This window comes from Musa acuminata, chromosome BXJ2-9 (assembly GCF_036884655.1).
Source record: "Musa acuminata AAA Group cultivar baxijiao chromosome BXJ2-9, Cavendish_Baxijiao_AAA, whole genome shotgun sequence".
Classification (NCBI taxonomy): domain Eukaryota; kingdom Viridiplantae; phylum Streptophyta; class Magnoliopsida; order Zingiberales; family Musaceae; genus Musa; species Musa acuminata.
In genome coordinates, this window is record NC_088346.1 from 49,722,325 (window position 1) to 49,749,179 (window position 26,855).

The 26,855-nt window shown below is 41.5% G+C and overlaps 2 protein-coding genes, 1 long non-coding RNA gene and 1 other non-coding gene across 9 annotated transcripts; 2 read left to right on the top strand and 2 right to left on the bottom strand.

Moving 5' to 3' along the window:
* Positions 1 to 4,068: 4,068 nt before the first annotated feature.
* LOC135623862 (protein LIGHT-DEPENDENT SHORT HYPOCOTYLS 4-like) lies at positions 4,069 to 5,454 on the top strand. Its single transcript, XM_065127300.1, has one exon. The coding sequence runs from the start codon at positions 4,604 to 4,606 to the stop codon at positions 5,243 to 5,245; it is 642 nt and encodes a 213-aa protein (XP_064983372.1). The 5' UTR covers positions 4,069 to 4,603; the 3' UTR covers positions 5,246 to 5,454.
* A 2,987-nt stretch (positions 5,455 to 8,441) lies between these two features.
* Positions 8,442 to 21,978, top strand: LOC135623863 (twinkle homolog protein, chloroplastic/mitochondrial-like). 6 transcript variants are annotated; one of them, XM_065127304.1, is made up of 21 exons: positions 8,442 to 8,744; positions 8,858 to 8,985; positions 10,474 to 10,529; positions 10,650 to 10,707; positions 10,808 to 10,918; positions 11,484 to 11,567; positions 11,688 to 11,768; positions 11,878 to 11,943; positions 12,051 to 12,164; positions 14,459 to 14,506; positions 14,615 to 14,700; positions 14,863 to 14,923; positions 15,500 to 15,679; positions 17,778 to 17,909; positions 17,979 to 18,040; positions 20,097 to 20,180; positions 20,371 to 20,502; positions 20,593 to 20,689; positions 20,765 to 20,899; positions 20,973 to 21,040; positions 21,537 to 21,978. In XM_065127304.1, the coding sequence occupies exons 1-21, from the start codon at positions 8,498 to 8,500 to the stop codon at positions 21,598 to 21,600; spliced, it is 2,094 nt and encodes a 697-aa protein (XP_064983376.1). In that variant the 5' UTR covers positions 8,442 to 8,497; the 3' UTR covers positions 21,601 to 21,978. The 6 variants fall into 6 exon arrangements, 5 of the variants coding, with proteins under 5 accessions (XP_064983376.1, XP_064983377.1, XP_064983378.1 ...); XM_065127305.1 differs by having other exon boundaries at positions 8,870 to 8,985; XM_065127306.1 differs by having other exon boundaries at positions 8,873 to 8,985.
* Positions 21,979 to 23,118: 1,140 nt separating this feature from the next.
* On the bottom strand, positions 23,119 to 26,801 carry LOC135623864 (uncharacterized). The gene is made up of 2 exons (XR_010491525.1): positions 26,147 to 26,801; positions 23,119 to 23,679 (listed from the first exon to the last, which is right to left on the bottom strand). It is a non-coding gene; the product is annotated as an uncharacterized LOC135623864 (long non-coding RNA).
* On the bottom strand, positions 24,944 to 25,046 carry LOC135624078 (U6 spliceosomal RNA). The gene has a single exon (XR_010491585.1). It is a non-coding gene; the product is annotated as a U6 spliceosomal RNA (small nuclear RNA).
* Positions 26,802 to 26,855: the final 54 nt, after the last annotated feature.

Genomic DNA, 26,855 nt, shown 5'->3' on the forward strand with positions numbered 1-26,855 from the left:
ACGAAACAGCCAGAGATGGATCGTAGAAAATAGGGAGAGCAGAGGGTAGAAAGGGAAATATAATTGTAGTATTATGATTATATGCTCTTGCTGTTGAGGTGGCTTTTAGAGCAATGACTTGGAATCCAGTACACACCTTGTCTCCCCACCAATCACGTGACGACACTTTTTGCGGGATCCGATGGGGATGCAGCTGGGGAGCCGAGATCAGGTGGTGTTGCGGAGGGGATGGAAGTGGGGGCCGCGTCTTTCTGGAAAGTGATAAATAGCGGTTGATTTTTTATCAAAAATAATTATTTACTTATTTATTTGGCTTTTGGGGGTGAGGGATTTATTTTTGGGGTGTGTGTTTTTGTTTGGGTTTTGTAGGTCCCACGACAAAAGTCATCCGCGTGATTCTTATGGACGGACAGGATTTTGGCTCCCTATGGATGATCACTCTAATCCATGCAGGCATTAGCTATGATTTCTCCCTCTGCATTTATACGTTTCATTATTAATAATATAATATCATTTATTATAGTATTGAAAATTACTTATATAATTACTAAATAGCGGATATCCTTATTACATATACGTATATACAATGTTATCCAAGCCCATATATACACATTCTACGCTGCACGCGGTGATCTAAACGGGTTTGGATCGACAGACCCGCTCTGTGGAATAGAAGGAACGAAATGGAACAAGAAAGCACACGATCTCCCACTGTGACCCCCGTCGTGTACGGAGGAGTTGAATCGGTGCCTCCACCTGTGCGTCATCCTCCTGCATGCGGTGTCCGCAAGTCCTTCGGGTGGCGGAGGTAATATCTGGGATTTGAATTCGCTGAGATGAGAACAGGAGACGTACGTCCAAGGAGAGTTGGGAGGCAGATGAAAGAGTTAACAAGACGAGTCGATCAGCAAGAACTGCTCGGATGAACTCTTGCTGGGGTCAATTTTGATCCATACTTTGGATGCGGTGGTGGCAATGGCAAAAGAAGCAGCGGTGCTACTTTAGCGTAAAGGATGAGGCGCTCGGAGGGGGCCGGCCAAAAGCAAACATATGTTTCTCTAAGCAATCGCAGGTGAAAAAGGCATCCACTTTTAGGACGAAACATTAATGATGTTTCATATCACCTCCTCTTTCCAGATCTTATTGTCATGATCGATTTCTTATCGAACACCATCCATCGTTCACCATTTGGTTCTACTGATCTTAGATTACATCAGATCAGAACGGAGCGTTCTACAGAATCGTTAATGTTGCACCTTCGAGACCTGTAACTCTTTGTCAGAAACGTTTGCAAAGTCCAGCAGCATCTGAGAAGTGGAAACCGATGGGGACCTCACAAGTTTTTACAGTTCGAAATGCTTCTTTTAGTGTCCTCCATCGTCCCTGCCATCATTCTCCAAAAAGTTCTCAAAAGCATCCGCTACTCGATCTCTATGTGTATATAGAATCATCGAACAAAAAGGAGAGGCGAGAGGAGAGAGATTTTGATGTGTTAGAGGCTGATGATTGAGTCCGTGTTGGAGAAGCTCAAAGCCCATCCTCGTTGCACTTTAATATATACTCAGCTTGCCTAATATTAGGAAAAGGCCCAACGAAGCAGGGCAAGTTCCAAGAAGGAAACTTGTACCACATCAGCGATGGATCAGTCCAATAAATTTCCTTTCCTTTTTTCCGTGTTTCTAAGTCTTCTAAGGTCCTATTGAAGTTTTAGATATCAAATGTAATGAAAACTGGTTGCATGAATAAATACGTACCACCACTCGTTCTGTGCGTACGTATCCCTAGTTTGTTCTTCTATGAAGCAATGTATTGGCAGGACTATGTCGACTTCGTCGTGAGTGGTCCGCTACGTTCGTAGCGCACAGACGTATCGGAGACGTTCATGGAAGCCGAGAGAACAAGTGGCCGCCGCGCCCGACAGAATGAGAGTGGGAAACAGGCAAGCGGAAGAGAAAAAAAAAGGTAAGAGTAACGGGTCCCGTTTGTTCTCCTTCGCCTTCGCAGGCGTGACGTGAAATCTTGAACGAGTCAGATGGGCATAGTCTTAATTTCTTCCACGAACATGCCACCAGCTCAAGGTGGAGTTTGTGAGATCATTCATCGAGCTGAATGATGAAATCTTTCCCATTACCAGGTTGAAGAAACCGCCGCTGGAGTTCTTGATCGCAAATTAATTAACTCCATAACCTTCCAAGGATGCGGCAATCTGAACTTGAAACTCGGTCGATGCTTTCGGTGGTATAATGTTGCCACGGATTGCTTCTCATTACCGGTCACTAGCTATGTGAAATCTGTCATTCCATACGGAGTTTGTTTTCTTGTGCTTCATTTAAGCAGTAAAAGACAGGGATCCCATCAATTCATGCTAAGGTGGACACTACACTCGATCCGCGTGATCTACGGAATCTGCAGTCCGTGGAGTTTATGCAGGCATGCATCGAAGCGTTTCTTGTGTTCGGAAGAGGTGTCTCACTGCACAGAGCCCCACCGCCCAGAGTCCAACTTGGATCTGTGATACACGGAAGAAAAGATCGACTTCCTACCTGGCTCATCTCTTTCAAGACGGACAACACGAAGACACCTTTTAGATCCGTCAAGTTCGAAAGATATCCAACTTACAATCATGTAAATTGCAAGCTTTCCATGCGTGTAAAGCGATTCGGGCGGTGACAGCCACCTGTTTGAATCAAATATTTGCTCCTCCATAGTCTCGTAAAAACAAGAAGGGGATTGCAACTTTGCTCCTCCATAGTCTCATAAAATATTTTGTTATGTTGCCACTGGAATCTTCAGATTATAAACAGTCACTGCTCAGAATGTCAAGGGGATAAGCAAATTGGACCTCAAATCCTAGACAACTTTGATCGTGCACTGGGTTTGTCCTTCTTGTCTCTTTCCATGCATCAAGATCGGCTGATAGCATGTAGATGGCACGATGATGACGAGATTGCCATCAAGCCACGTACTGATGGCGTCCACACACTTCCATTTACTGAGATCGCCGTGTAAAGATTTCAAAATCAGTGCGGGTATACAAGTCAATAAAGGACAAAGGTTTTTTTTGCAGAACACGTGGTTGTCTAAGTACTCTACTGCATTGATGGTCCATCCCTTGCCATGGTGCTGAACCCCCACCTTGAATGATGAGGGTGAGAAGGCTGAAGACGATCTGGGCCTGCACGTTTTTATCGAGGAAGAGATTGCTCTCGTCTTGTAACTGTGGAGGCCGGCCGGAAAGTGCGCAAGTAGGCATGAAGAAAAGGGCAAATTAGAGAGCTTTTTGTAACCTGAAACGTCGATACCTGTTTGTGTGCTGAAACATGCTTGCCGCTTAATTAAGATCGCATGTTGCCAGAGAAAGCTAGAAACTTGGTGGTGTCCTTAAACGCCTGTTAATCAGAGGAAAACGTGCATTTTGCCTTGGGATTGCGTTCTGAAGCATGGTCGGGAAGAGCCGAGGCTTTCATCGACGGATTGCACCGAGGACAACGAGGCGATCACTCACACGGCCAATGACCGGTGGCAGGTTAGCGGGAGGACGAGACCGCCTGAGCTAGCTGCGAAGTGAATCGTCAGAAAGCCATCATACTGTCTTCATTGGAGGGGGCCCCGCCACTTGTCTCCCCCACCTTTCTCCCGCCCTCTGTATATCTCCATTCATCGATCGATCTGATTCCACGCATCGTTCCCCATTCTTTTCCTTCACTGAATCATCCTCTCTCTCTCTCTCTCTCTCATAACTCACATTGAAGTATATTAAGCTACCTCTCTAATTATATATGATATTTACCCATTTGGTATTTATCATTCTTTGGCAGAAACAAAATTCAACTCAACCATCATTTAGTAACTTAAGGGCGTATGTTAAGGTTTATTAGGAAGACGTCGCTAACTGTAAGTACGCGAAATGATCGTCATGTTGACCATTTGGTATTACGGTAGTCTGGTTTCGGTCGATTACTGCCATCTTCCTCATCAGTCCAAGTTTTCAATAGCTTCTTCAATGCCATGTTTCGTTAGGGACCATACAGGGGCTGTGTCTCTTTCTTGTGTCTTTATGGCTACAAGCTTATATCTGATAAGCCCTCCCCACTTCCCCTCAGCCTCTTCTTCCTGACTCCCATGGAGCTACCTATCCTCATCGAACCATCTTTGTCTGGCTTTTGTCTCTAGCCGTTTCCTTTTCTAGGCCCGAGAGCTCGAACAAGCTTTCGGATCTCTCTTTCGTCACATCAGTTTTGATTTGCACCTATCAAGAAAGTTTCCTTCTCCTCTGGGATCATCGGAAGATCAATTAATTACTACTGCGCAAAGAAACAGAGAAGTATCCGTCTATAGATCTATGAAAGAAGCCCAGAGGACCCACCGCTGAGGTTTAGGTTTTCTTCTCGGCAGCCTTACTTCTCTGAAACTAAAGATTTATCCGAGTTAGCAACCACAGCAAGCCTTAAGTTCTGGCTGACCAAACAAAGAAGACCTAGAACACTTGATCTAGCTTTGTTTTGATCCTTCATACTCGTGTCCTTTTAGGCGGTGTGTGTTCTTCTTTGAGATCTAGAAAAGCTTGTTTCGGACCACAAGAGTAGATTTCAGCTTCTGAAGCATGTCGTCGGCAAACTCTGATAGCTCGGGCAATTCGGCGGCTCCTGATGGCGGCGGCAGGCCGAGCCGGTACGAGTCGCAGAAGCGGCGCGACTGGAACTCCTTCAGGCAGTACCTCCGGAACCACCGCCCGCCGCTCGAGCTCTCCCGGTGCAGCGGCGCCCACGTGCTCGAGTTCCTCCGCTACCTAGACCAGTTTGGCAAGACAAAAGTCCACACCGCCGGGTGCCCCTTCTTCGGCCACCCGCAGCCCCCGGCACCGTGCACGTGCCCCCTCAGGCAAGCTTGGGGCAGCCTCGACTCACTCGTCGGCCGCCTTCGCGCCGCCTTCGAGGAGGATGGCGGCCAGCCGGAGGTCAACCCCTTCGCGGCGCGCGCAGTACGGCTGTACCTCAGGGAGGTGAGGGACAGCCAGGCCAAAGCGAGGGGGATCGCCTACGTGAAAAAGAAGAGAAAGCGGCCTCCTCCGTCGCAACAGGGCTTCAGCCCGCAGGCGCCGGTTCCAGCGGCGGCGACAGCAGCTCCTCTCATCGGCCATGGTCGGTCGGCGGCCGACTTCATCGCTAGCGGTGCATACCCACATCGCCTTCACGGGCATCTGATGCTGCCACCCTGGATACCGGCGGAGACGATGCGGCGGTGATGGCTGTCGTCGACGCACATTCCGGTGGCACTCTGTCACCACTCTCGGTGATTAAACATAGTACTGTAGTAGTTTGTCGACTGGAATTACTTTCTGATGCGAAGGTTAGAAAGATCGTTTCCTTTGCTGTTTCGTTAGCGGACATAATGGTGGACGTTCTCCACGTTAACAGACATTGACCTGGCTCTTTGTATGTATACCCTCTTCTTGTAACTATGCTTGTGGCTGATGATGATGATGATGATGATGATTAGGTCTTCGTGTTTGAAGTCTTTTGATGATAATAGTTTTTGGTTTCAGAGCTTAGGGTTGGTAAGGCTGGTGTTTAGATCTCGTTGTTTTTGTGATTCGAGTGAGCCCTGGAAATTTTGCTAATCAAACACATACTTCTTCGCCAAATGCTTCGTTGCCTGAGTCGCATGCATGACAGGAATTGTATTCTTCAAAGGAATGTTTCACAGGAATGTTTAGCCAAAGATTCTGGTGCGAATGAAGCCACAGATGCACCACTTCACCAATAGCTTCTGCAGCAAAGCACGCAGTCGCTAAAGCAGGAGCCTTCACAATGCGATGGCAATGATCCGAGTATGACGGATGATGAGAAGACATCGAAATTAGATGGAACTGATTCATGTGTCTCTTGCATCGTCTTGCACTCTTGATCTTTACCTCAAACTCGTCTGCACTAGAGATCTAGTAGTGATAAAATGAAAGTTGTGTGCGCACGGATGGAGTAACATGAAAGACTTGTTTTCCTAATTTGTTTCCACATGATATTGTAATGATCAGCTCCCGAGCGTGTAGTGTGAGTACTGGTTGCAGGAAACACATGATTTTTGTTTGTCACTTGGGACACACATGATGGTGAACATTTTAGTGGTCACTGGTCATCAGCTCAGCTGCTGGTTTAAGCAATCGTTCGACATCTCCATGGTGTTCCTCCTTATAATGAATGACATCTTACCGGACCATTGGATTAACCAATAAGATATAGCATGAGGTTGGAGATTCTGTGTAGATAGACACTGGATTAGAAAGTCAATGTGGTCCATCTCACCCTACAATGGTGGTCCGTGAACACCATTAAGAAGCAGGGTAGAACATTCTTCTATATGGTACTTCGTCGATGGCGTTCATCAAGACAACATATGGAGGCATCACCGTGTACACCAAACCAACTGAAATCCTTCTTGATCCTCCCATGCAAGCATCAAAACCAACACCTTGTCCATAAAACTGGTAGACAACCATGTCCTCTAGGATTAAGCACTCGGTCGAGCCTTTCATTACACAACACACAGACCTGCTGGGCTTGGATATGACCCGCTATTTTCCTTTCCACTTATAGTAAGACCAGTCGGGAGAGATCAAATCAAGCCAAGACCACCGGAGGTGAATCTGAGAATCTGATGCTGCAGCTGACAACTAGTCCTATCAACACTCTTCTGTCCCAGGAAAAAGACGGTGAGCGGAAACAAGTAGATCCCTGCTCCTGCTTCTGCTCCCCCTCACTTTTGCCGTTTCAGTGTCGTTTGGCACTGCATCAGACGACAGTCCGCTGGATTTGACGCCGATGTGATGCGTCGAGGAAGAGGAGGAGGAGGAGACGAGCGTCGTCGACCACGTGCGTGGTGGGTCGCCACCGGGTTTTGTTTGGCCGCGGCGAGACAGCGAACGGCCGCCACTCCCTCCACCCAGGTCACCGATGTGGCAGCCGTCCGGGCCAGCAATGCGGGCACAAACGAGTTCCCTGTTCGGAAAAAAAACAGGGGGATCCAGGCTCGTGGTGCTGGTGCGTGCTCACTGCACTGCGTCTGTCGTATGACGGCTCTGGAAGTCGTTGTTTTTTGTTTTTGTTTCTGGGTTACATCAGATCATATCATTAAAAAAAACACAATTCCGTACGAAAGGTGTTTCGAATTGAAGAAAAGAAAGGCAAAAAAGCTCCTCCACAAATTAAATTCATGGCCCGGAGGGAAGAAACTCATGGGATGCATTAATTTTGTTGCGATTTGGATAAGATTCACCACTCACACTTTGGTTGAACATGGACATCGGAGTGGAGGCAATAGCTATCCGTTCTCCTTCAAACTTGAAACAAGGAAGAAAAAGCAATTCTGATGCATGGAATTAGATGAAATGATGGTACTGCCATGTCTACCTCCATGGACGATTAATATCTTTGACCGGGTCGTATAGGTGGTGTTGGCGACAGTGGTCATCGAGACTTGTTAGCATCAACATATTAAAAGTGGAGAGAGATATGGTCATCCAAGTGGACGACTCAGGTCAATGGTATGTGATACAGAATTCCATGGTTTGTGTAAATGCTGCATCGTTGAAATCGTGGTGTAAACGTGAGGATGAAAGGATTAAGACGAATTGCCCATTCTGCAGACTGCCATTTGGGAAGGCTTGCTTGCGTAGGTATTACTTTTAAGTCTGCTAGCATGGCTACACCATACGACGTAGCTTTCAGACCAAGTGTCGAGCATCATTATGAACTCGATGGCTGTCGAACCTTGCGTGAAGAAGAACAACACATGGCGATGCTGCCAAAGAGGTTACATGCATGAACTTAGAACATTGATTCAAGTTATCTACTATCAGAAACCAATAGGTGAAGCCGACTGCGTGCAGGGTTTCGAGCTGTGCCATATTTTAGGAGCCTATCGATTGATTAGGAGGAACTCTATCTAAACATAAGAGCTTTGACTTGGGAACACAGGTTGGTGTGTGCTGTTGGCACTGCACTGGCCATGAGATCATATGGGAGTTGATAGAAGCTCAAAACCCTAATATCAATGTTGGATAATGCACATCCATTGGTCGAAAGCAAATGCGGTCAACTCTTTTATCCCTTTTCCTTTTTGTCGTCTCATGCATGAGTAGTCAGTCAGTCATATGCGCAACAAAATCCAGTGCTGGGAATATGAAATATCATTTATTATTATTATTATTATTTTAATGTTTTCATTTATTTTGAATTCTCCTTCTGCACATGCGAAATCAATCTGCACTTATTACAGTTTCGAGTCGCAGACAACCGCTTGTATGCACGCATAACTTATATTTACATTTATGGGACCGGATTGATATCCTGTTGGATTCGGATTCGATCCGACCCGCGAACATGCCCACGGACCACCCTGGAGATAAAACCCTAATTAAACCCGGCCCTACAACCATCACCCCGAATCCTTCTTCGGCCTCTGTCTAGACGACGAGAGCCGAGGGCTTGTCGTTGGCGTAATGCCCTCCTCGGTCGCCTGCCGCTCTCTACGAACCCTCCTCATGGACGGGTTCGAGTGCCTCCCCGTGCGATGCTCCGCCTCGGCACCCGCACCTGCGCCTTTCCTCCCTCATCGCCTTCTCCGTCTCTGCGTCCACCTCTGCTCTGCAAAACCACGGCGTCCCGTCTCCAAGAATCTCCCTTTTCGTCAGAAATCCTCTGGTTTTTGTTCATATTCCTACCGTCCACACGTGCCTCGGAATGCTGGTATGAATCTCTATGGTCGAATCTTTTTTTCGTTCTGGTGCATGGCTTTTCTCGCTTCTTTTTTCTCAGGCTTTGTAAGATGATTCTATTGCTTTCTAATGGTTCGGTTGAAGGTGCACTGCCAGCAGTCCACCCTACGGTCGACAAGCGGATCGACTATTTGAAATCAAAGTTGGAGGAACAAGGAATTCGGTGTGGTAGTGGCAAGCCCGGGAAGTATTGGCGAAATTTATGCCCAAAGGTGCCTCTTTTACCCCTTTCATCCAACATTCATTCGTCCATCCTATTCTTGGTATTAACTTCCCCTTAGTATTCTTGACAATCATAGGATTCCCTCGTTTCTGTATTAATGCTTACAACAATTGGCTTTTCTGGCTCAAAAAATTAGAATTGGTATCAACGATGGCATTGGTGATAAGTAGAAATTAGTTTCTTGACGAAAGCAAATTCATCAGACATATCATGTCATGAAATGTGTAGGAAATCTATATTTTGTTTGCTACACTGCAACGCTGACTCAAACCACCCATATTGCCGTTCAACTTCTGGGGTACATGAAATTAATAATTGCAAGTTTGCCTCATGCCCTTGTTTTTTTTTTTGTGCAAAAGTTGCGTCATTTTCAGTTTACCTTTCTGATTGTATTTTCTTGTTGTGTTAGCTCTCCTTACTCTACCCTATGGGAAAGGATCCGGTATTAGCTTGTGACAGCCCAGCTTAGCACATGTTTAGTCTGATCTAGCCAATACACCCTTCGGGACAATCTTTAACCGGAAAAGCTTTTTCCAACTCGGATTCGGAAAGGTGGATGGCTCATAGTTTTCGAGAAGGAAAGACAAGTTCTCTAACAAACGAATGATGATTTTAGCGTCTCCTCAAGTTATGATGGATGATCAGGCCATGTCTATTGGAAATTAGTACTTATATGCTCCAGTGGATTTCAGATTGATTTTGCTTAGAACAGCTTGTGATTTTGAAGAACAGCCATGGTGGCCACAGTGAGTGTTTGCAAGGTCCAAAACATGCTACAATATAGTAGAGACTAATTGTTGTTTGGGACTATGGCAGCCACTATAGTGGAAGTTTGGCTGCTATTTTTCTGCTCCAAAATGGGCTCGTAGTGACTGGATTAAGCATGCATTTTTAGGAAATTGGTCTAGCTTAGCTTGTAAACCAGCTCAGGCCGAGTTAACCAATCAAATTTAACTCAAGCTACTGAATAAAGTTACTTTTCAACCCCATAATTTTGCCTTACCATAACTTTGTATCTGAATCTTACTCATTTCTATCAATGTGTGGATGGTGGTTGATAATATGTGTATATATATATATATATATATATATATATATATATATATAAGCATTCTGATATTGTATGGGTTGTGGCTAATCAAATTCAATTATGGTACTTCAACATTGTATATCATTGCCACATAACATGAAGCTTATGCTTTAAAATCTAATATTTGCTGTTTGCATCTTTTGATATTTTAGGTCACATGACTTTCTCACGAGTCCATTTGTAATCTGCTTTCAGTTGTAAAATCACATATACTTGCTGTGCTTTTTTGAGGGTTTGGTCGTACATGCACTTGTGGTCTTGTGCGTGTATGTACATGTAATAGATGTTTGCAAGAAAGCAACTAGTTAATATAATAACATGGCATGCAGATTTTGCTCTATGGATATGCCTGTTTGTACACGTAACCTCCTAATGTTGATATTTTAGTGTCAAGGAGGAAGTTCCAAGGAGAGGCTCTTATCTTTTTCCATCAGTGATGATGGGTAAGTTTCCTATCTTTGATCTTAATCACTAAAGCAGGAATCCTTAATTTTTTTACCTTTCACTCTTCCTGTTTTATATCTGGCTTTCTATTTTCTTGGCATTCCTTCTTAATCTTGTAGATGGTTGGCAAATTGGATGTGTTTTAGAGCTCCATGTGGATGGAGAGGTTCCGTACGGGTATCATCATTTTTCAGCAAATACATATATGACTACCACCATTAAGCATCGCAATTGGAACTCCACTTTTTGGCTGTTGTCTGTCACTGTTTACTTGCAGGCTTTTGAGGAGTGCAAGATAGGCTATGCCAAAACAATACAAACTTTGAAACTCAATGATTACAGAGTAATCACTGAAATTGATCTTCAGCTAGAGCCATTATGTACAGAGGTGCATAGTTTAACTTTGTCAGGACTGTCATCATGATTATTATGTATTTTTTTGACATATTGTTTTATATTTTTTCTGAACTCATTTTTATAATTTGTTATGTAGCTTCAGGTTCATCAGATGATTCTGATAAGATGTGTAGACTTTTCTCTTCCATGTTTGTTTCTCCTGACGTGCATAAAAGTGAACCATCATTAGTTTCATACCTATGACGCTTAATCTTCTACTTTTTAATGTTACTGCTAAAACAAGTACCTAGTATTTTTCAATGCTAATGGAAGAGTTAAATCTTAATAGTTATACTGGCAACAATTTTTGGATTCTGCCTTTTTGTTCCGCTTGGGGTCACTTTTGGTAATCCAATAAGTGCTTCTGTAACTTTTTTGGTGCTTTTCTTGCCTTCTACCTTAACTTTGAACTGCATAGTTTTGAGGATCTCTTATGATAATGAAAGTTAGATACATTGATCCCTCTGATATAGTAGTACGTTGTTGTTATTGTTAAGTATATCATCATGGAGTTGACAGTTAAAGTTAAATTACATTCTCCTGCATTTACGTTTCAGCTTATTGCATACTTCGCAGAAAGATCGATATCCGCAAAAACTCTTGAACGAAATGGCATCATGCAGTGTAAACAAGATGATCAGGTTTGATTGCAGAGTTTCAGTAGTTGCTTATCTTGATGGCAGGTTCCTTTTTACCTATCATGATAGTGATTGCAGTATCCTGTACTAGTTGCTCTCCTAATTTGGTTGTATCCCGCACAGATCGTTATTGCTTTTACTTACAGGAGAAATGCAGCTCTAGTAAGCTGCAAATACCTTGCATCCTCCAAAGAATGTTGGCAGGTTTATGCAGTGTCTTGTTAGCTTAAAAATAATCGTAGTCTTTTTTTCATGAAATACACATATAATCTTTCTTGCTATTTACATAATATTCTTTCTTTCCATCTACCAGGAAACGGGCACGGAACATATTTTTTATGGACTTGATGACATAAAGCAAGCTAGCGATGTTATAATTGTAAGTCTTTTAACTGTTATAGATATATTTGTACATTTTTGTTTAGTCAGATTCTTTCTTATATCCCTCGTTGTTTAGTCTCTTCTTTATTTCTTCTGTTAATGCAGGTCGACGGTGAAATAGATAAGCTCTCTATGGAGGAGGCTGGTTTCCCCAATTGTATTAGCGTACCTTATGGACTACCTGCACAATCCTCCAAAGAGCTACATTCTGAGGATGAGGTCTTAACCAGACTTGAAACTAAAAGTGATCTTTCTTAGGTTTTTGAATTCTCTGATACGTATACAAGACTAGAAATGTTTTTGTCTTCTTAAATTTTTGTATTGTAGCTTGTTTAATTGTTTTACCTTTATGAGCAAACGTCATTCGTTAAAGCTTTGACTACATTTACAAATCCTAAGCTTGCAACCTTTGGTGTTTTCTTTTTTGGGAGGATGGTGTCAAAGCAAACAGGCAACGCTTGATATGTTACTTTTTATCTTTTGTTGTTACATTATTGGAGTTGTTTTCTCCAAGTTATTAATCCTTCCTGACTTTTCATCTCTTAGTGTGCAAAAGTAAGCTCACATCAAATCTCTTGTGCTTCACATATAGGTAGTATCTTTAATTGAAAATGACTCTGCACACTCCTTGACTCAAACTCTACTTGCATGTGTTGGTGCCTTATATCTAATGGTTTAGCATGTCTGAATACTTTCCTGATTGCATAACATTCGGAACGATGCCCATGTTTATGTTACTTATAAAGATTTATGGCAATGTACTGTCTCTGCCAAGGATGGGACAGGCAAAAGAAAAATGAGAACAAAAAGGTTCAAGCACTAGAAACATCGGAAAAGAATCATGTTTAATTTTGTGTAATTCTTTAGATTCTGATTTTTGTATGTTGGTTATTTGCTGCTTTAAGCTTGTCTTCCAACGGTACACTCATGCTCATGGGATTAAATGTATTCTGCCCTTATTAGTTGTTACAAACACATGACGACCACCATAAATGGAAGTACTGTTGACAAACAGGTAAAGTTAGAAAAGGTCTTGGTTTTTCCAAGATTGAGGAGAGGCTGAATATGGGATGAGGTAAAATAACATGAGATATTACTGTTTTGTGCACATAGGTGTTTTATGATGTGAATCTAGGTGGTCAGTTCGTATTTTCCTAGTACTTTCATTCTTGGGAATGGTAATCTTGCTCAGATACCATGCTATATCTTATAAGGAGGCAGGGGAACTTGTTTCACTTTGTAAATGTTTTTTACATTATCGTGGATGTGTCTCGTTGGATCAAACCTTTTCCTCCATATGAGGGGCTTGGATGAGCGTCATCCATGCCAGAATTATATTTTAGTACGAGGTATGTGTGTGTGTGTGTGTGTCCACCATTCCCTTTTTTCTGAGATGTTAATGATTAAAAGTGAGCAGGGTTTGAGCTGAACTGATCAAGAGTTTTCAAACCTGCTAAAATTAGCAGGTATTGAAGTGACACTGTAAATGAGTTGGGTTTAGGTCCATTATACTAACTTAGCTAATAGGCAATATGTTGTGGTTTATACCATAAAAGCAAGACATAATGTCCAGATGAATTTATACCATGTATGGATATGGAGTTGAAGTTCAGCCAAATCAAGCTGTTAATTCAAGTAAAACGAGGAGGAACTATAGTTAAACTTTAAAGTGGTTCACATTTTTGTGATTGGTCATGTGATGGCTGGTGGACTTGCAGTTATCATATATCCTTGCATGTGCTTGGTTTGCATGTGGGCATGGCATACTGTACACTTGTGCTGGTGTTGTTTTGGAGCTGGAGCTCTATGCATCCTAGTATTATTGCATCTTGATCCATGCTTATCTCAAATACCCACTTATTCTGACCATTGGAGACTCTTAGTGCCGATTTAGTTGTTTAGATACATACTTTTCTTTTCAGGACTTAAACAGCCTCTAAGATAGCCATCGTATATCATCGAGCTTCCGATCATGTAGTTGCTTTAGGGTCCTCTTTCGACTGTTATTTGATCATTAGATACAGCTAAGACAGATGGCTTGAGAGTGAGCCTTGGTAGCATTAGGTTAAGTTGCCCTTTTTGTGATCTGGTTGACCAAAGTTCTCGTAACGGAAACATCTTTGTTTACATGGGTCAGTCTGTGTATATGGACCCTCGTACACCCACTTAGGGGAAGCCTTGTACATTGGGCCCATGTCTAATATTTTTGAGAAGGCTTGCAATGTCTTAATGTTCTGTAGAACTAATCAAGTTAAACATCAATGTTGAGGTTTCGCTGACTTGCATATACAATGGGAATTTAGGTTTGTCTCACAATTTTCAGGACATCAAAAATTTTATTTATATTATCACATTATTTTGAAAATTAATTATTTTCCTTTCTTATCAGAGTACTTTTCATCTGTTTGAATTTTTGGGTGTTTTAAGCTCTTTTGTATTATGGTTTCATTGGATTTTTATTTCTGATAATATGTCAGATCTAACATATTTTGCAATGTTCTTCACAAAGCTAGGCCACCAAGTTCCAGTACTTGTGGAACTGCAAAGAGTACCTAGAAAAGGTAGGTATCTTAGTGTTTAAAACAAGTTAGCTTTGCTCTTGTCCTCAATAGGATACTTGTAAATTGCTTAGCTGATTTGAATTGAAATGTCATGGATAAATTTCTCAGGCATCTCGGATAATATTAGCAACAGATGCAGGTGGCCCTGGTCAAGCTTTAGCAGATGAATTAGCACGTCGCCTTGGTAAAGAAAGGTTTGGTCTCTCACCATCATCATTTAGGCATGCATGTCAATCTGTATTCTCATGTTTGTCTGTCAGGATTGATGATTCTTTATTTGTGTCTATATGTGTTTTGATTTAGCTTATAAACATAAGAATTACTTAATACCTTTTCATCATTTGGATAAAAACTAGGTGCTGGAGGGTGAAGTGGCCGAAGAAAAATGCTATTGAACTTTGCAAAGATGCTAATGAGGTTTGTTATTACTGTTTGAACTGTTGCCTCTGTTATGTTGGCTACTTTGTTCTAAAGGTCGCAGATCAGGATCGGCATCAGTATTGATTAGTGGCATAAACTCAATTTCCTTATAGATTGGAATTTACTGAAAAAAAAATCTAAAATTCGAAGCTGCTCAAACCATGAGTCCTGGTTTGGGTGGTGCATGCTTACCAAATAATTTGCACAATCCATTTTTTTACGAAAATCATTACAAGTGTAATTTTTTTGGGGCACTCCTGGCATTCTATGTCATATTTTATGGTGTTGATCTATCCATGTGTGCTTTGTCATTTATTTTAAATTCGTGGGACTAAGGAACTTTGTCTGTGCATGTGAATGCATTGTGCATTCATGCATGTCCACATGTTTGGCCAGACATTATACCTTCGATCCAAGGTGTCCACTGTAGGTACTGCCCTCTTTTATGGAGTATGTACGCCAAGTAAAAGGTGCCAACGAGTAGTATCAGATTGTTCCTACAAGCAAATGGAAACTTGACTGTGTGGCTTTTCTATCTTGTTGTCTAAACTTATGTCGTATCCTTTTCTTCAGGTTTTGATGTATATTGGACCAGATAAACTGAGGGATGTTATTGAGAATGCTGAATTGTGTCCTATAATGGGCCTATCTCACTTCAGTAATTTCTTCAATGAAGTTGATGAATATTATCACCGGAGTCTTGGATTTGAGCGTGTTTCGACTGGTTGGAGAGCTTTAGATGAATTATACAATGTAAGAATTTAACCTACATAACTTTTTCATGTTTTCTTATTTGAGAATATGCAGTTAAGATCGTTTTCTTAAATGAGATGGTTTCCTTTGCCCTTTTGAAAGTACATTTAAGATTGGTATATTCTGTGCTACAAGTCAGTGATGTATAGCCAATAATCACTTTGTAGTTTGTTTCTAGGTGGCTGCTAATTGCATTGTATCCAATTATATGGTGTCTTTTACTAATAGTGGATTCCAAAACTTATCATGGTGAAAGATCATACTGAGTGCATAATATTCTAGTTTAAGTGAACTGTATTTTGCAAGTAAAATTTGTTTCTTTATAATTATCTAGAAACATTGACCCATCCAACTATTTCCTTTAATTTACCACCATATATATGTAAATTATATATATAAACTTTCATTGAACATTTGGGTGAAAAGCATCACCGCACTGGTCAAAATAATGGTATGATTTCATTGCTACACCTTGTGCCAACTGCCAAGCATGTGCAAGTACGTTTCTATGATGGTGACAAGACCAATGTTAATATCATGAGTAGCAGGTTTATGGTGATAGCATAAAATGGTACAAATTGACCAAATGCGATGCTTGCTACTGGATTTATTGTTGTGTTATAGAGTAAATCCAGGAAATTATGTGCTGGCTAGCCATGATCATCATGAGGGTTCATACTAATTTGTGCTTTCTTCTTGCAATAACTTTACCTTGGTATGATTTTATGATCTCCATATTATTTAAATGTGTGTAACTACACTGGATTAGTGTTTTAGACACTACAATTTAGTTGATAACTACCTTGAAAGTTTGACAAGATTTCCATGCTTTATTTTGTGGCTGGATATCGATCAAGCAAAACAAGAGCAACCTTACGCAAGTGTTTGAGGTTCATGAGAATGTAGTGAAAATCTCTTGTGAATCACATATCTTGTTCTTTATTTTCCCTCTTTTCTTCGTTATCACTGCTACAGAGATGACCTAGCATCTGAAAATGAGATCAGCTGTTGCATGGTATCTTGATTTGCATGGCACCTGTTATGACTTATGAGGGTTAAATGTGGAAGCCAACATTTGTAAAATGATATTGCTTAACCAGAAAGAAAGGTCCTTATCATGGTGCTACGGCAGACATGGCCAAACTCTGGGTCAAATGTAAAATGCAATTCATGTTGAGGTTAGAGTACACAACCATTTAACGAAATAAGAATAAATATAAAGAAGTTTGTGTTAATTTTTTGTTAACAAGCAAGTAAGCAATTAGTAAAAAGATATAAATTTTGTCGATACTGTCACTATGACTTACTACTGGATTTATTGTTGTGTTATAGATTAAATCCATCCATATTGAATCCAATTTATGATAAAAATGTTTGACTTTAGATATAATCTGACTTTCATCCTAGCTTACCAAAATCGTCAGCTAAATTCTAAAGTCTGTCTAATCTTGACTTTTTCATATATTTAGGATTGTTATAGTCATTATTTTTTAATTAGTCTGTCCATTCTAGGAGACGTACTTTTAGATGCTGAAGAAATCTAATTGAGAATGTCTGTTTACAAAATTTTTAATGCTTCTGGAAGGATTTTGTCAAACCTGATATTTTAGATGGGAGTTTTTGTTTTATTTGTCTCTTTTCAGCCTACTCAATCCTGAAATAGATTTTTTATACAACAACAACAACAGCCATATTTTTTTATATATTTATAAAATCCTTTTTATCTGTATGGATTTTTAGATTGCTGGCTCTCTAATTCTAGGATGAGATATTTCTAATCTCATCATTGATTTCTATCTGGCAGGATTATGTTTATTTCACTTTTTTTATTTTTTTCCTACTGAATTCCGATCTATGAAGCTATTTGAAAGGCAACTAAATTTGATCTGGCAGTCTGGTGTTTGCTTTTATCTTTTATTTTCTGGGCTTTCTTGTAATTAAAGAGGTATTTGATATATCCAAGTTGTTAATTACTTTGAAATCTGTAAAGAAATGTTAGAATATGATTATTTACAAGTCTGAAATTTGTTTATATTCTTTTTGCAAGACTTGTGTGCAGTTTTATATCTTTGCATGCTATTATTTTTTCCTTGAGCAGGTAGTGCCTGGAGAGTTGACTGTGATAACAGGTGTTCCTAATTCAGGCAAAAGCGAGTGGATTGATGCCCTGTTATGTAATATCAATGAAGCCCGTAAATGGAAATTTTTACTCTGCTCTATGGAAAACAAGGTCTGATTTGTAAATCTTCTAGTTCGACCTTGTGATTATATCAAGATTGTTGAAGATATTGGTCTTTAGGTTCGGGATCATGCAAGGAAGCTTTTGGAGAAGTACATAAATAAACCATTCATTAATTCAAGGTATAAAACCTTTCATATCATATGTGTCTGTCCACTGGTTACTTTGGTTCATCATATTGAATTATGAATGAAAGTTTTGTTGAAATTATTGGCAACAAAAAAGAAAAATATGAAAAATTGTCTTGTTGCTCCTGTTGTTAACTGAAATAGTCAAGTTCTTGTTTCTTATTGCTTTCTGAACTATGAACCGGATCATAATTGTTGCTCAGAGAAGTACTCATCTTTATTTGGCATTTGGTTAGTGATTTAAAAAGCGTTAGGCGTCAAATTGCGCTAAGGTCCAAAAACGCCCGAGGCGCTAGGCAATCGCCCGAGCTAAGCGAGGTGCTAAAATATAAAAACATATAATATAATTAATAAATATAATTATTTAAAATTTTAAATAAAAATATGCTATTAAAAGTATTGAAAATTAATAGTATTAAAATTTAATCTATTATTAATCTATTAACAGTATTGAAAATTAATAATTTCAAATAAACCTATCAATATTAACAGTATACTGTTAACAGAAGGAGAAGAAGGAAGTGTAAGGGGGTGCTGACTGAGAAAAGAGGTAGCGACAGCGGGAGTGTAAGGAGGTAGAGGCAGTGGGAGCAGGAGTGTAAGGAGGCAACGACAGCGGGAGTGTAAGGAGGCAGAGGCAATGGGAGCAAGAGTGTAAGGAGGCAGCGATAGCGGGAGTGTAAAGAGGCAGCGGGAGCGGGAATGTAAGGAGGCAGCGACAGCGGGAGCGGGAATGTAATGAGGCAGCGGTAGCGGGAGTGTAAGGAGGCAGCGGGAGCGGCGACAACGACAGCGTTTGCGAGCGGCGACAATGGCAACGTTTGCGAGCGGCGACAGCGGTGAGCAGTGGGATCGGGATCGAGAGCAGCAACAACAAAGAGGGTTAGGGTTGGGTTGTCGCTGATATCGGTTTTAGTTGGTTCGATTGAACCAACTAACCACCGGAGACCGAACTAGACCTAAAATCCTGGTTCGGTCGCCTGGTTTAACCCAGGCACTCGCCTGAAGCACCTAGCGCCTGGGCTCGGGTGAGTGCCCAGGCTGTGCCTCTTTGAAGCGCGCCGCCTGGAAGTTTAGCGAGGCGCTCGGGCCTCGCCTCGCCTCGCCCGAGCGCCTGAGCGCCTTTTTAAATCACTGCATTTGGTTAACCTAATATATCGTTGGAATTGCATTGGAACTTAAGAGTAAATATCGTTTTGGGTTGAAAACTCAAGTTCTATAAATTCATGTGGGCACTGAGGTTACAAGTTTGTAGGCTTTGAAGGAAAATGACGTATATAGGTCTGATGTTATTTCTAGTAGTCTAGTCAACTTATATGATCTCATATGCATGTCCGAGGGTGGGAGTATCCACAGGGATTGCATGATGAATCCAAGCTTATTGATTCACAGAATAAAGATCCGATCGACACAAAATTGATTGACACTTTGTTTCTACTTGCATAATGATGAAAGTATTCATGCATGGAGATATTATCGTTTTCTCATCTTTATTCAGACCTTTTCTTGGAATTTTGGCTGTCTTTGGATTGTAGCTAAATTTCTTAAAGTTCTGCATATCTTTAAGACCTTTTCTTAGAGTACTTGTGAGAGGCAGCAATTCTTATTTGTACCATTTTAAGATTCAAGAAAAAAGATACAGTTTTCCTGTCCTGGCTGCAATGGAAATTTAACATGACACAAAATTGTGAAATAGCTGTAAGGATGCAGTGGATTATTGAGTGTCGGGCCAAAATTAAATTGACTTTCTTATTGTCTATTATTTTGTTTATTTAATAATAATCAAGTTAGTATTGAGTTAATTTACTCAAAGCATACACCTGCTTAGTGAGGGTGGGCTTTTGTTTTTTTAGTTGTCAAACTGTGCTTGCATTTTGTCTGATTTTAAACTTTAGCTGGTTTGATAACTGTCTTTTGTACCAGCTTTTCTCTGTCGGATATCTAGATTCCTAATAATTATCTTCTTTTCTAATTTAGTTGCTTGTTAGTTCATAAGGTTCTGTATTATATTTTTCGTAAAGTAAATTATTATGTTTATGGCTGTGACAAGATATGGTGAATCTACTGAGCGAATGAGCGTGCAGGAATTAGAACAAGGAAAGAAATGGCTTAATGATACATTTTATCTAATTCGGTGAGTTATTACATGTAACCATGTTTGGTTTATCAGACAAGTTTTGTTAATCTTATTTTTTAAATACATAACGCTTTATATTCTCATATAACTGGTCCAGATTAAATAGGTGTTCTAGATATGTCTGAGTATGCATAAACCTCATTGGTGTATCGTTTCTTGATTGATTGGTAATTTGGATCATGGCTAGGTGTGAGGATGACTCCCTTCCATCTATCGATTGGGTACTTGAACTTGCCAAGTCTGCAGTTGTTCGATATGGCATCCGTGGACTTGTTATTGATCCATACAACGAACTTGATCACCAACGTTCTTCAAAACTGTGAGTGATTCGTCAACTATATTTTTGTTCACATTAACTGTTTCCTGCCATGTAAATCTACTCTATTTGGTTTAACATTTTTGGTAACAGAACAGAAACGCAGTATGTGAGCCATATGCTTACTAAGATCAAGCGCTTTGCTCACCACCACTCTTGTCATGTATGGTTTGTGGCACATCCAAGACAGGTATACCTTCTAATGTCTCCTATAATCTATTGATGTTCTGCTTCTATCATTTTCTTAATGTAAACATGTCTTCAGCTACAAAACTGGAGGGGTTATCCCCCTAATCTGTACGATATTAGTGGAAGTGCACATTTTATAAATAAATGTGACAATGGAATTGTCATTCATCGAAATCGGAATGCAAATGCTGGCCCCCTTGATCGTGTTCAGGTTAACTTGTCTTCCTTTGCAATCCATTAGTTTCTATTTTCCATTTTTTAATTTATTTGTGCATATTGTGTAGGTTTGTGTGCGGAAGGTGCGAAACAAGGTCGCTGGGAGAATCGGAGATGCTTTCCTCTCGTATAATAAGTATATTTCTATTATGATTATGTATTATTTATTGCCCACTATGTTCTGTCAAAACCCTGTTACCTTGAAGTTCTTAAAATTCCTACTATTCTTTTTTAGATATTTTAACTTGGTTACACTAAAATGGTCTCTTGCAGCCCACGAAGGTTCATTATTGTTTCAGTCCACATCATATTCTTTTACTTTAGTATGGGTCTCTTTGTCATCTACAATTTGCCTTGTATTAATATGTTAAAAACTCATGTTAAAGTGATGTTAACAACGAAGTGAAGAGTGGTAGATGATGAAGCTTTCTTGTGCGACCTACTATTTTATGTTTCTGGCCGATCAATGTGTGTACATGTAGAATGGAAACTTGCAATGCTTCTCCTTGCATTACTGTAGCAAGTCGAAGCATGAATGATACATCTTTGTGTGTTTTCACTATCCAAAAACCTCAATTGGGAATTTTAATCGACTGCCGTTGCTAACTGCAGTCTGTTTTTTTTTTTTGCAGAACCACAGGAAAATTCGAGGATTGGCATGATGGGGCTAGAACATTTAGGAAGCAACGTAGATGAGTTGCCTCTGTGACACTGCATTCATACACAGAAATCGGATGATCTAGTTTTGAGGCACAAGCTGTAGCTAGAACAGAGAACAGTTTCGGAGCCCCAATCAATGGTTCAGGGCTGTTCACTGTTTTTGGACGGGCAGTCGTGGCGTGGTCTACTTGTTCAGCCGTAAAATATAAGGTGGCTGTCCTCCGTTTGGAAGATGAAACCGTGTTGTTTGGCGCATTAAATTACATGTGTTCTCATATGTGGGTGAAACGTTTGCCGATACAGAGAGTTAAATGTTACATGACAGCTTCCGAGTCTTATGAAATGTACAGGTGAAACTGAGAGATGTCCACATATTAGGTTATGAAGAAAGCCTACATGCAAGGTATTATTGTATTTGATGAACGCTTTATGTGATTGCCTCGAGTCGTGGTCCTTCGACATCTCAGTCTCCAGTATCCATACTTGTAATGCATGTTTATGATCTCTACTCCCCCAACGATGTAAAGAAGAAGAATCTATGGCTCATCGAGAGACGGTGGTAGATCCAATCTTGTGACATCTACGAGTCGATGGAGACGTCCTTTTCTTTTGCTTTTACACCTCTTTGATGCTATCAATTCTCTGTCTATAATCTATGTTAGAAAGGTCAACCTCCCAAAACTATTTGCCCGGAGAGGGTCAACCGTCCGTCGCACGCCGACTGCGGGGTCCACGGATCTTTCGAAAACGCGCTTCTCTGATAATTAGCCAATCCCCACCGCCATAAAAAGATAAGCAATCTGAGCTCGAGTACCCTTCCGACCTACCCGATCGCATCGTCTCACAAACGACTCCGGGCCCCACATAGCCGGACGGTAGTCTTACAATCGACACACGGGGTTGGCCAGCAGCGGGTGCCGAAGAATAATAACATTCGGGAATCGAGGACAACGGCTCTCAGAGGTGGCGTCATTTCATTGGCTTTTCCACCCTTTCCGTTCGGGTCCCTCGAAGGAAACAAAATAACAAACCATCCTTGTCTCCCTGTCGTGGTGGTGGCTTTTATCGGCTGCTCTCTCCCTCATATCCCCCGTTGCGATCGTGAAGCTGCCGTCCCATCCGCCGTCCACCATGACTTACGAGGTGAGTTCCGAAGCCGGAGCCCCGACGGCAGCGGATCCCATCCAAGAGAAAGTTGCGGCAGCAGCCGAGGGCAACGAAGGGCAAACAGAAGTGGTTACCTAGGTGGTCGCCGACGTGGAGGAGGAGAAGAAAATGCCGGAACCTCCGTCCTCGGACCCTCCTTCCTTCGAGAAGTGCTCCTCCTTCAGGGAGGAGAGCAACTTCTTGTCGGACCTGAAGGAGGCCGAGAAGAAGGCGCTCATCCGCAGGGTTTGGCATTTCAGTCATAACAATTCCATGCAAAAAAAAGACCCTCCCCTTCTATTGATTGTAGTAGAGGAATTATAATAACATATTCTTATTCATGTAAGGCATAAGAAGATCGAGTACCAAAGTGTAAAGGTCACATCCAATCTAAACATCAAGCAGATATGACCTCAACAAATATGGAATACTCATGAACCACAATACATGTCGAGGAAATTACAACTTTTCGGTGAAGCAATATCTAAGAAGCCAATAGTTGGAATTATTGACTCTAAAGCCTTGATTAAACTATGTTCATTTGGCAAGACTTAAAACAATATTAAGGCAAGTTAAAAGCATCAGACTATGCCCAATAATATACCAATAATATCCCGCTCATTCGAATCAGATATGGATGCATACCCAAAGCACTTAACAGCACAGAGAAAAAAGTAACATGATTAACATGATGCTGCATAGGTCTTGTGGTCAGTCACTCCACAGTTTCAGGGATTCATGTAACTTTCCAATCATTAAAAATCCCAATGATTCACCGGCCTGCAGCAGGGCTTTACTATAACAAACAATTCTGTAGAGACTAAACAGCCTGAAGGATAATTCAAAACATCTTCCTGGAAAAGCATCCATTCACATAAGACATAAAATATGGAAAAGAAAGAAAGAACTAACCTTGGAAAAGGTACTGGCAAGCTCATAAATATCAGATGTGGCACTCAGCTCTTCCTCCTGCAAATCAATAAGATTTTCATTAAAATTATGGCCTCAATAAATCACTTCTATTCTAATTGCCAGAACAAAAAATGCCCTCAAATGAACCAACACTATAGGTGACACACTCATGAACAATATCAGTGTCATCTGTACCAGTGATATATGGTAACAAGCATATTTGTGCATATCCCAAGGCAAGAACATTAACCACAGATAACTAGATTGGAAAGATGGAAAGTTGCTTCACAGATATTAAAGGTCAAGAGGGAACAGTACTAGAAACAAGAAAGTGATGCTAATTGTGATGGTACTAATTGACATATATAATAAATCTTAGTCGACATTGGTCAAGCTGTATCCAATCTTCACATGATAAAGATATGCTATTATGGTATTATAGAGCTGCATACTGTTGAAAGAGCAGTAGGCTTGAAAGAATAAACATCAGAAACATCAATCTCAAAACATCATCATTAACAGAGGAACAAAGGTTGGTGTCAAATGAGTCAAATAAGATGGTGTAACTAGAAGGGAAAGCTACCGGACACAATAGAACAGACATTGTATCTGTAAAATAGTAAAGATGATGCCGAAAAATTTGTTCTAAACCCCCTAACTCAACTTCCTCCATGACACTTAATAAGGGACCATTTGGTCGGTCGGCCATTGGTGCGGCCCGTAGACTCATGAAGAATTGTCCGCTTTGGACGATGGGCGTACCCGCATGGTTTTGTCATTTCAGAGCATGCGAGCTCTAAAAAGCGCCTTTAAAGGTAAGGAGGACCTGACGGACTTATGAGCCCTTGGTTCCCATACTCCTCAACCAATGTGGGACTAAATGGCCTTATCAGTGCTTCCTCCCGTAGGGGAGCCAAGGGCTCATAACCAAGGTGCACGGTTCCGGAGCAAGTTTACTCGGCCGAGGTGCAAGCCTTGGGCCCTTATTCTAGCGCCAATATGATAAGGGATCATTTGGTCGACTTGTCATTAGTGCGGCCCATGGGCTCGCGAGGAATTGTCTGCTTTGGACGATGGGCATACTCGTATAATTTTATCCTTTCGGAGTATGTGAGCTCCAAAAGGCGTCTCTGAAGGTAAGGGAGACTTGGCAAGACTTATAAACCCTTGGTTCGCATTCTCCTCAACCAATGTGGGACTAAATGACCTTATCAGTACTCCCTCCCGTAGGGGAGCCAAGGGCTCATAACCAAGGTGCACGGCTTGGGAGCGAGTTTGCTCGGTCGAGATGCAGGTCTCGGGCTCTCCTTCTAGCGCCAATCTGATAAGGGACCATTTCTCGATTTGTGCATGTCATCCTTGCGCAAGGGGCATGCTAATTTTCTCTGTATCGTCTCAAATTTATTGGATGTCTCCGAAGAGTCCATTTCTCCAAGTTTGGGAGATCACATGCTTTGAATGGACAAAACCATATGGGTACGTCCATCGTCCAAAGCGGACAATTCCTCGCGAGCCTACGGGCTGCACCAATGGTAGGCCGACCAAATGTTCCCTTATCAGATTGGTGCTAGAAGGAGGGCCCGAAGCCTGCACCTCGGCCGAGCAAACTCGCTTCCGAGCCGTACACCTTGGTTATGAGCCCTTGTCTCCCCTATGGGCCGGAGCACTGATAAGGTTATTTAGTCCTACATTGGTTGAGGAGTATGAGAACCAAGGGCTCATAAGTCCACCAGGTCTTTCTTATCCTCAGAGACGCCTTTTGGAGCTCACATTAACCGAAAGGACAAAATCGTGCGAGTACATCTATCGTCTAAAGCAGATAATCCTTCGCGAGCCTACGGGCCGCACCAATGGCCGGCCTACTAAATGATCCCTTATCAATTGCTAAGATTAGCATCGTATTCAACTCTAGGAGTCAGGAATAATGTATATAGATGCATTGGCTACGGCGAAATAGAAAGCCAATCAGATCAAGTACAGGAGAACTGCTTCACGTATAGCTTGCTTGAAACACCCCGAGCCTACTCACAACGAAATATTCTAAATTTAGACAATTGGCCTACTATATTTACTATATACAAAAAGTCAGGTTTTCATTACGCGGTGTCCAGTATTTCGATAGCTGCTCAATTCTAAATTCGAGACCGTGCAAACCACGAAAAATCACACCAACAAGATCAGAAAGCAAATACCATAAAAACAAAAAGAAACAGGAATCAGAATCCGGAGAGAAAAAAGATCATTTATGCATCTCTTTTTGATAAGAATAAGAGAAGAAGTTCGTGATTTTGACATTAAAATAAAAGATGGATCCGCCGCTCCGAAGCCGGTCACCTGAGGCAAAAGATCCAGCACAAAACTCAACGAAGAAGCGGCCTCGCACATCCCTTTTAACCCAGTCCTACCGAACGACTCCGTCCTCAAGATCCAATCCTTCCACGAAATCAACCCACAAAACCAAATCCGCAGCACCAGAAAAAGACCTAAATTCGAAGGCAGAAGAAAAAGAAGAGAAAGATCTCACCTGCAACGCCGTCATCCTGTCCTCCGAACCCATCACCGATGCCCGGGTCCTGCAAGTCGCCACCCTCCCCATCCATCGCCGCCGCCATAGATAAAAACCCCAGTATCTGAAATCGCGACAACAAAGACAAGGAAAAGGGAGCAAGAACCCTAAATTCGAATCCGCCCTAGGGTTTTCTGGCCAGAGCTGAGATCTGCTAGCAAGAAGGATCCAAATTTCGATGCCCCCCCGCTAGTAGTATCCAAGATTCGGTAGAACTCCAACGGAAGGAAGAACAAAAATCCAATGGCAATGTGATCTACTATCAGAATCGGCAAATGATCGAATCCAATAGGTGAAGCCGACTGCGTGCAGGGTATCGAGCTGTGCCATATTTTAGGAGCCTATCGATTGATTAGGAGGAGGAACTCTATCTAAACCAAAGCGCTTTGTCTTGCGAGCATAGGTTGGTGTTCTGTTGGCACTGCACTGCACTGGCTATGAGATCATATGGGAGTTGATAGAAGCTCAAAACCCCTAATCTCAATGTTGGATAATAATGCACATCCATTGGTCGAAAGCAAATGCAGTCAACTCTTTTATCCCTTTTCCTTTTTGTCGTCTCATGCAGTCAACTCTTTTATCACATTCATTGTGCTGTTGGCTTTCATGAGGATTCGAGTCGCAGACAACCGCTTGTATGCACGCACAACTTATATTTACATTTATG

Excerpts from the sequence above, each read along its gene's own strand:
- LOC135623862 (XM_065127300.1), top strand. The coding sequence starts at position 4,604 with ATGTCGTCGGCAAACTCTGATAGCTCGGGCAATTCGGCGGCTCCTGAT.
- LOC135623863 (XM_065127304.1), top strand. The coding sequence starts at position 8,498 with ATGCCCTCCTCGGTCGCCTGCCGCTCTCTACGAACCCTCCTCATGGAC. Across the intron at positions 10,708-10,807 it reads GATGGAGAGGTTCCGTACGG|GCTTTTGAGGAGTGCAAGAT; the intron begins GTATCATCATTT and ends GTTTACTTGCAG. Across the intron at positions 11,944-12,050 it reads AAGCTAGCGATGTTATAATT|GTCGACGGTGAAATAGATAA; the intron begins GTAAGTCTTTTA and ends CTGTTAATGCAG.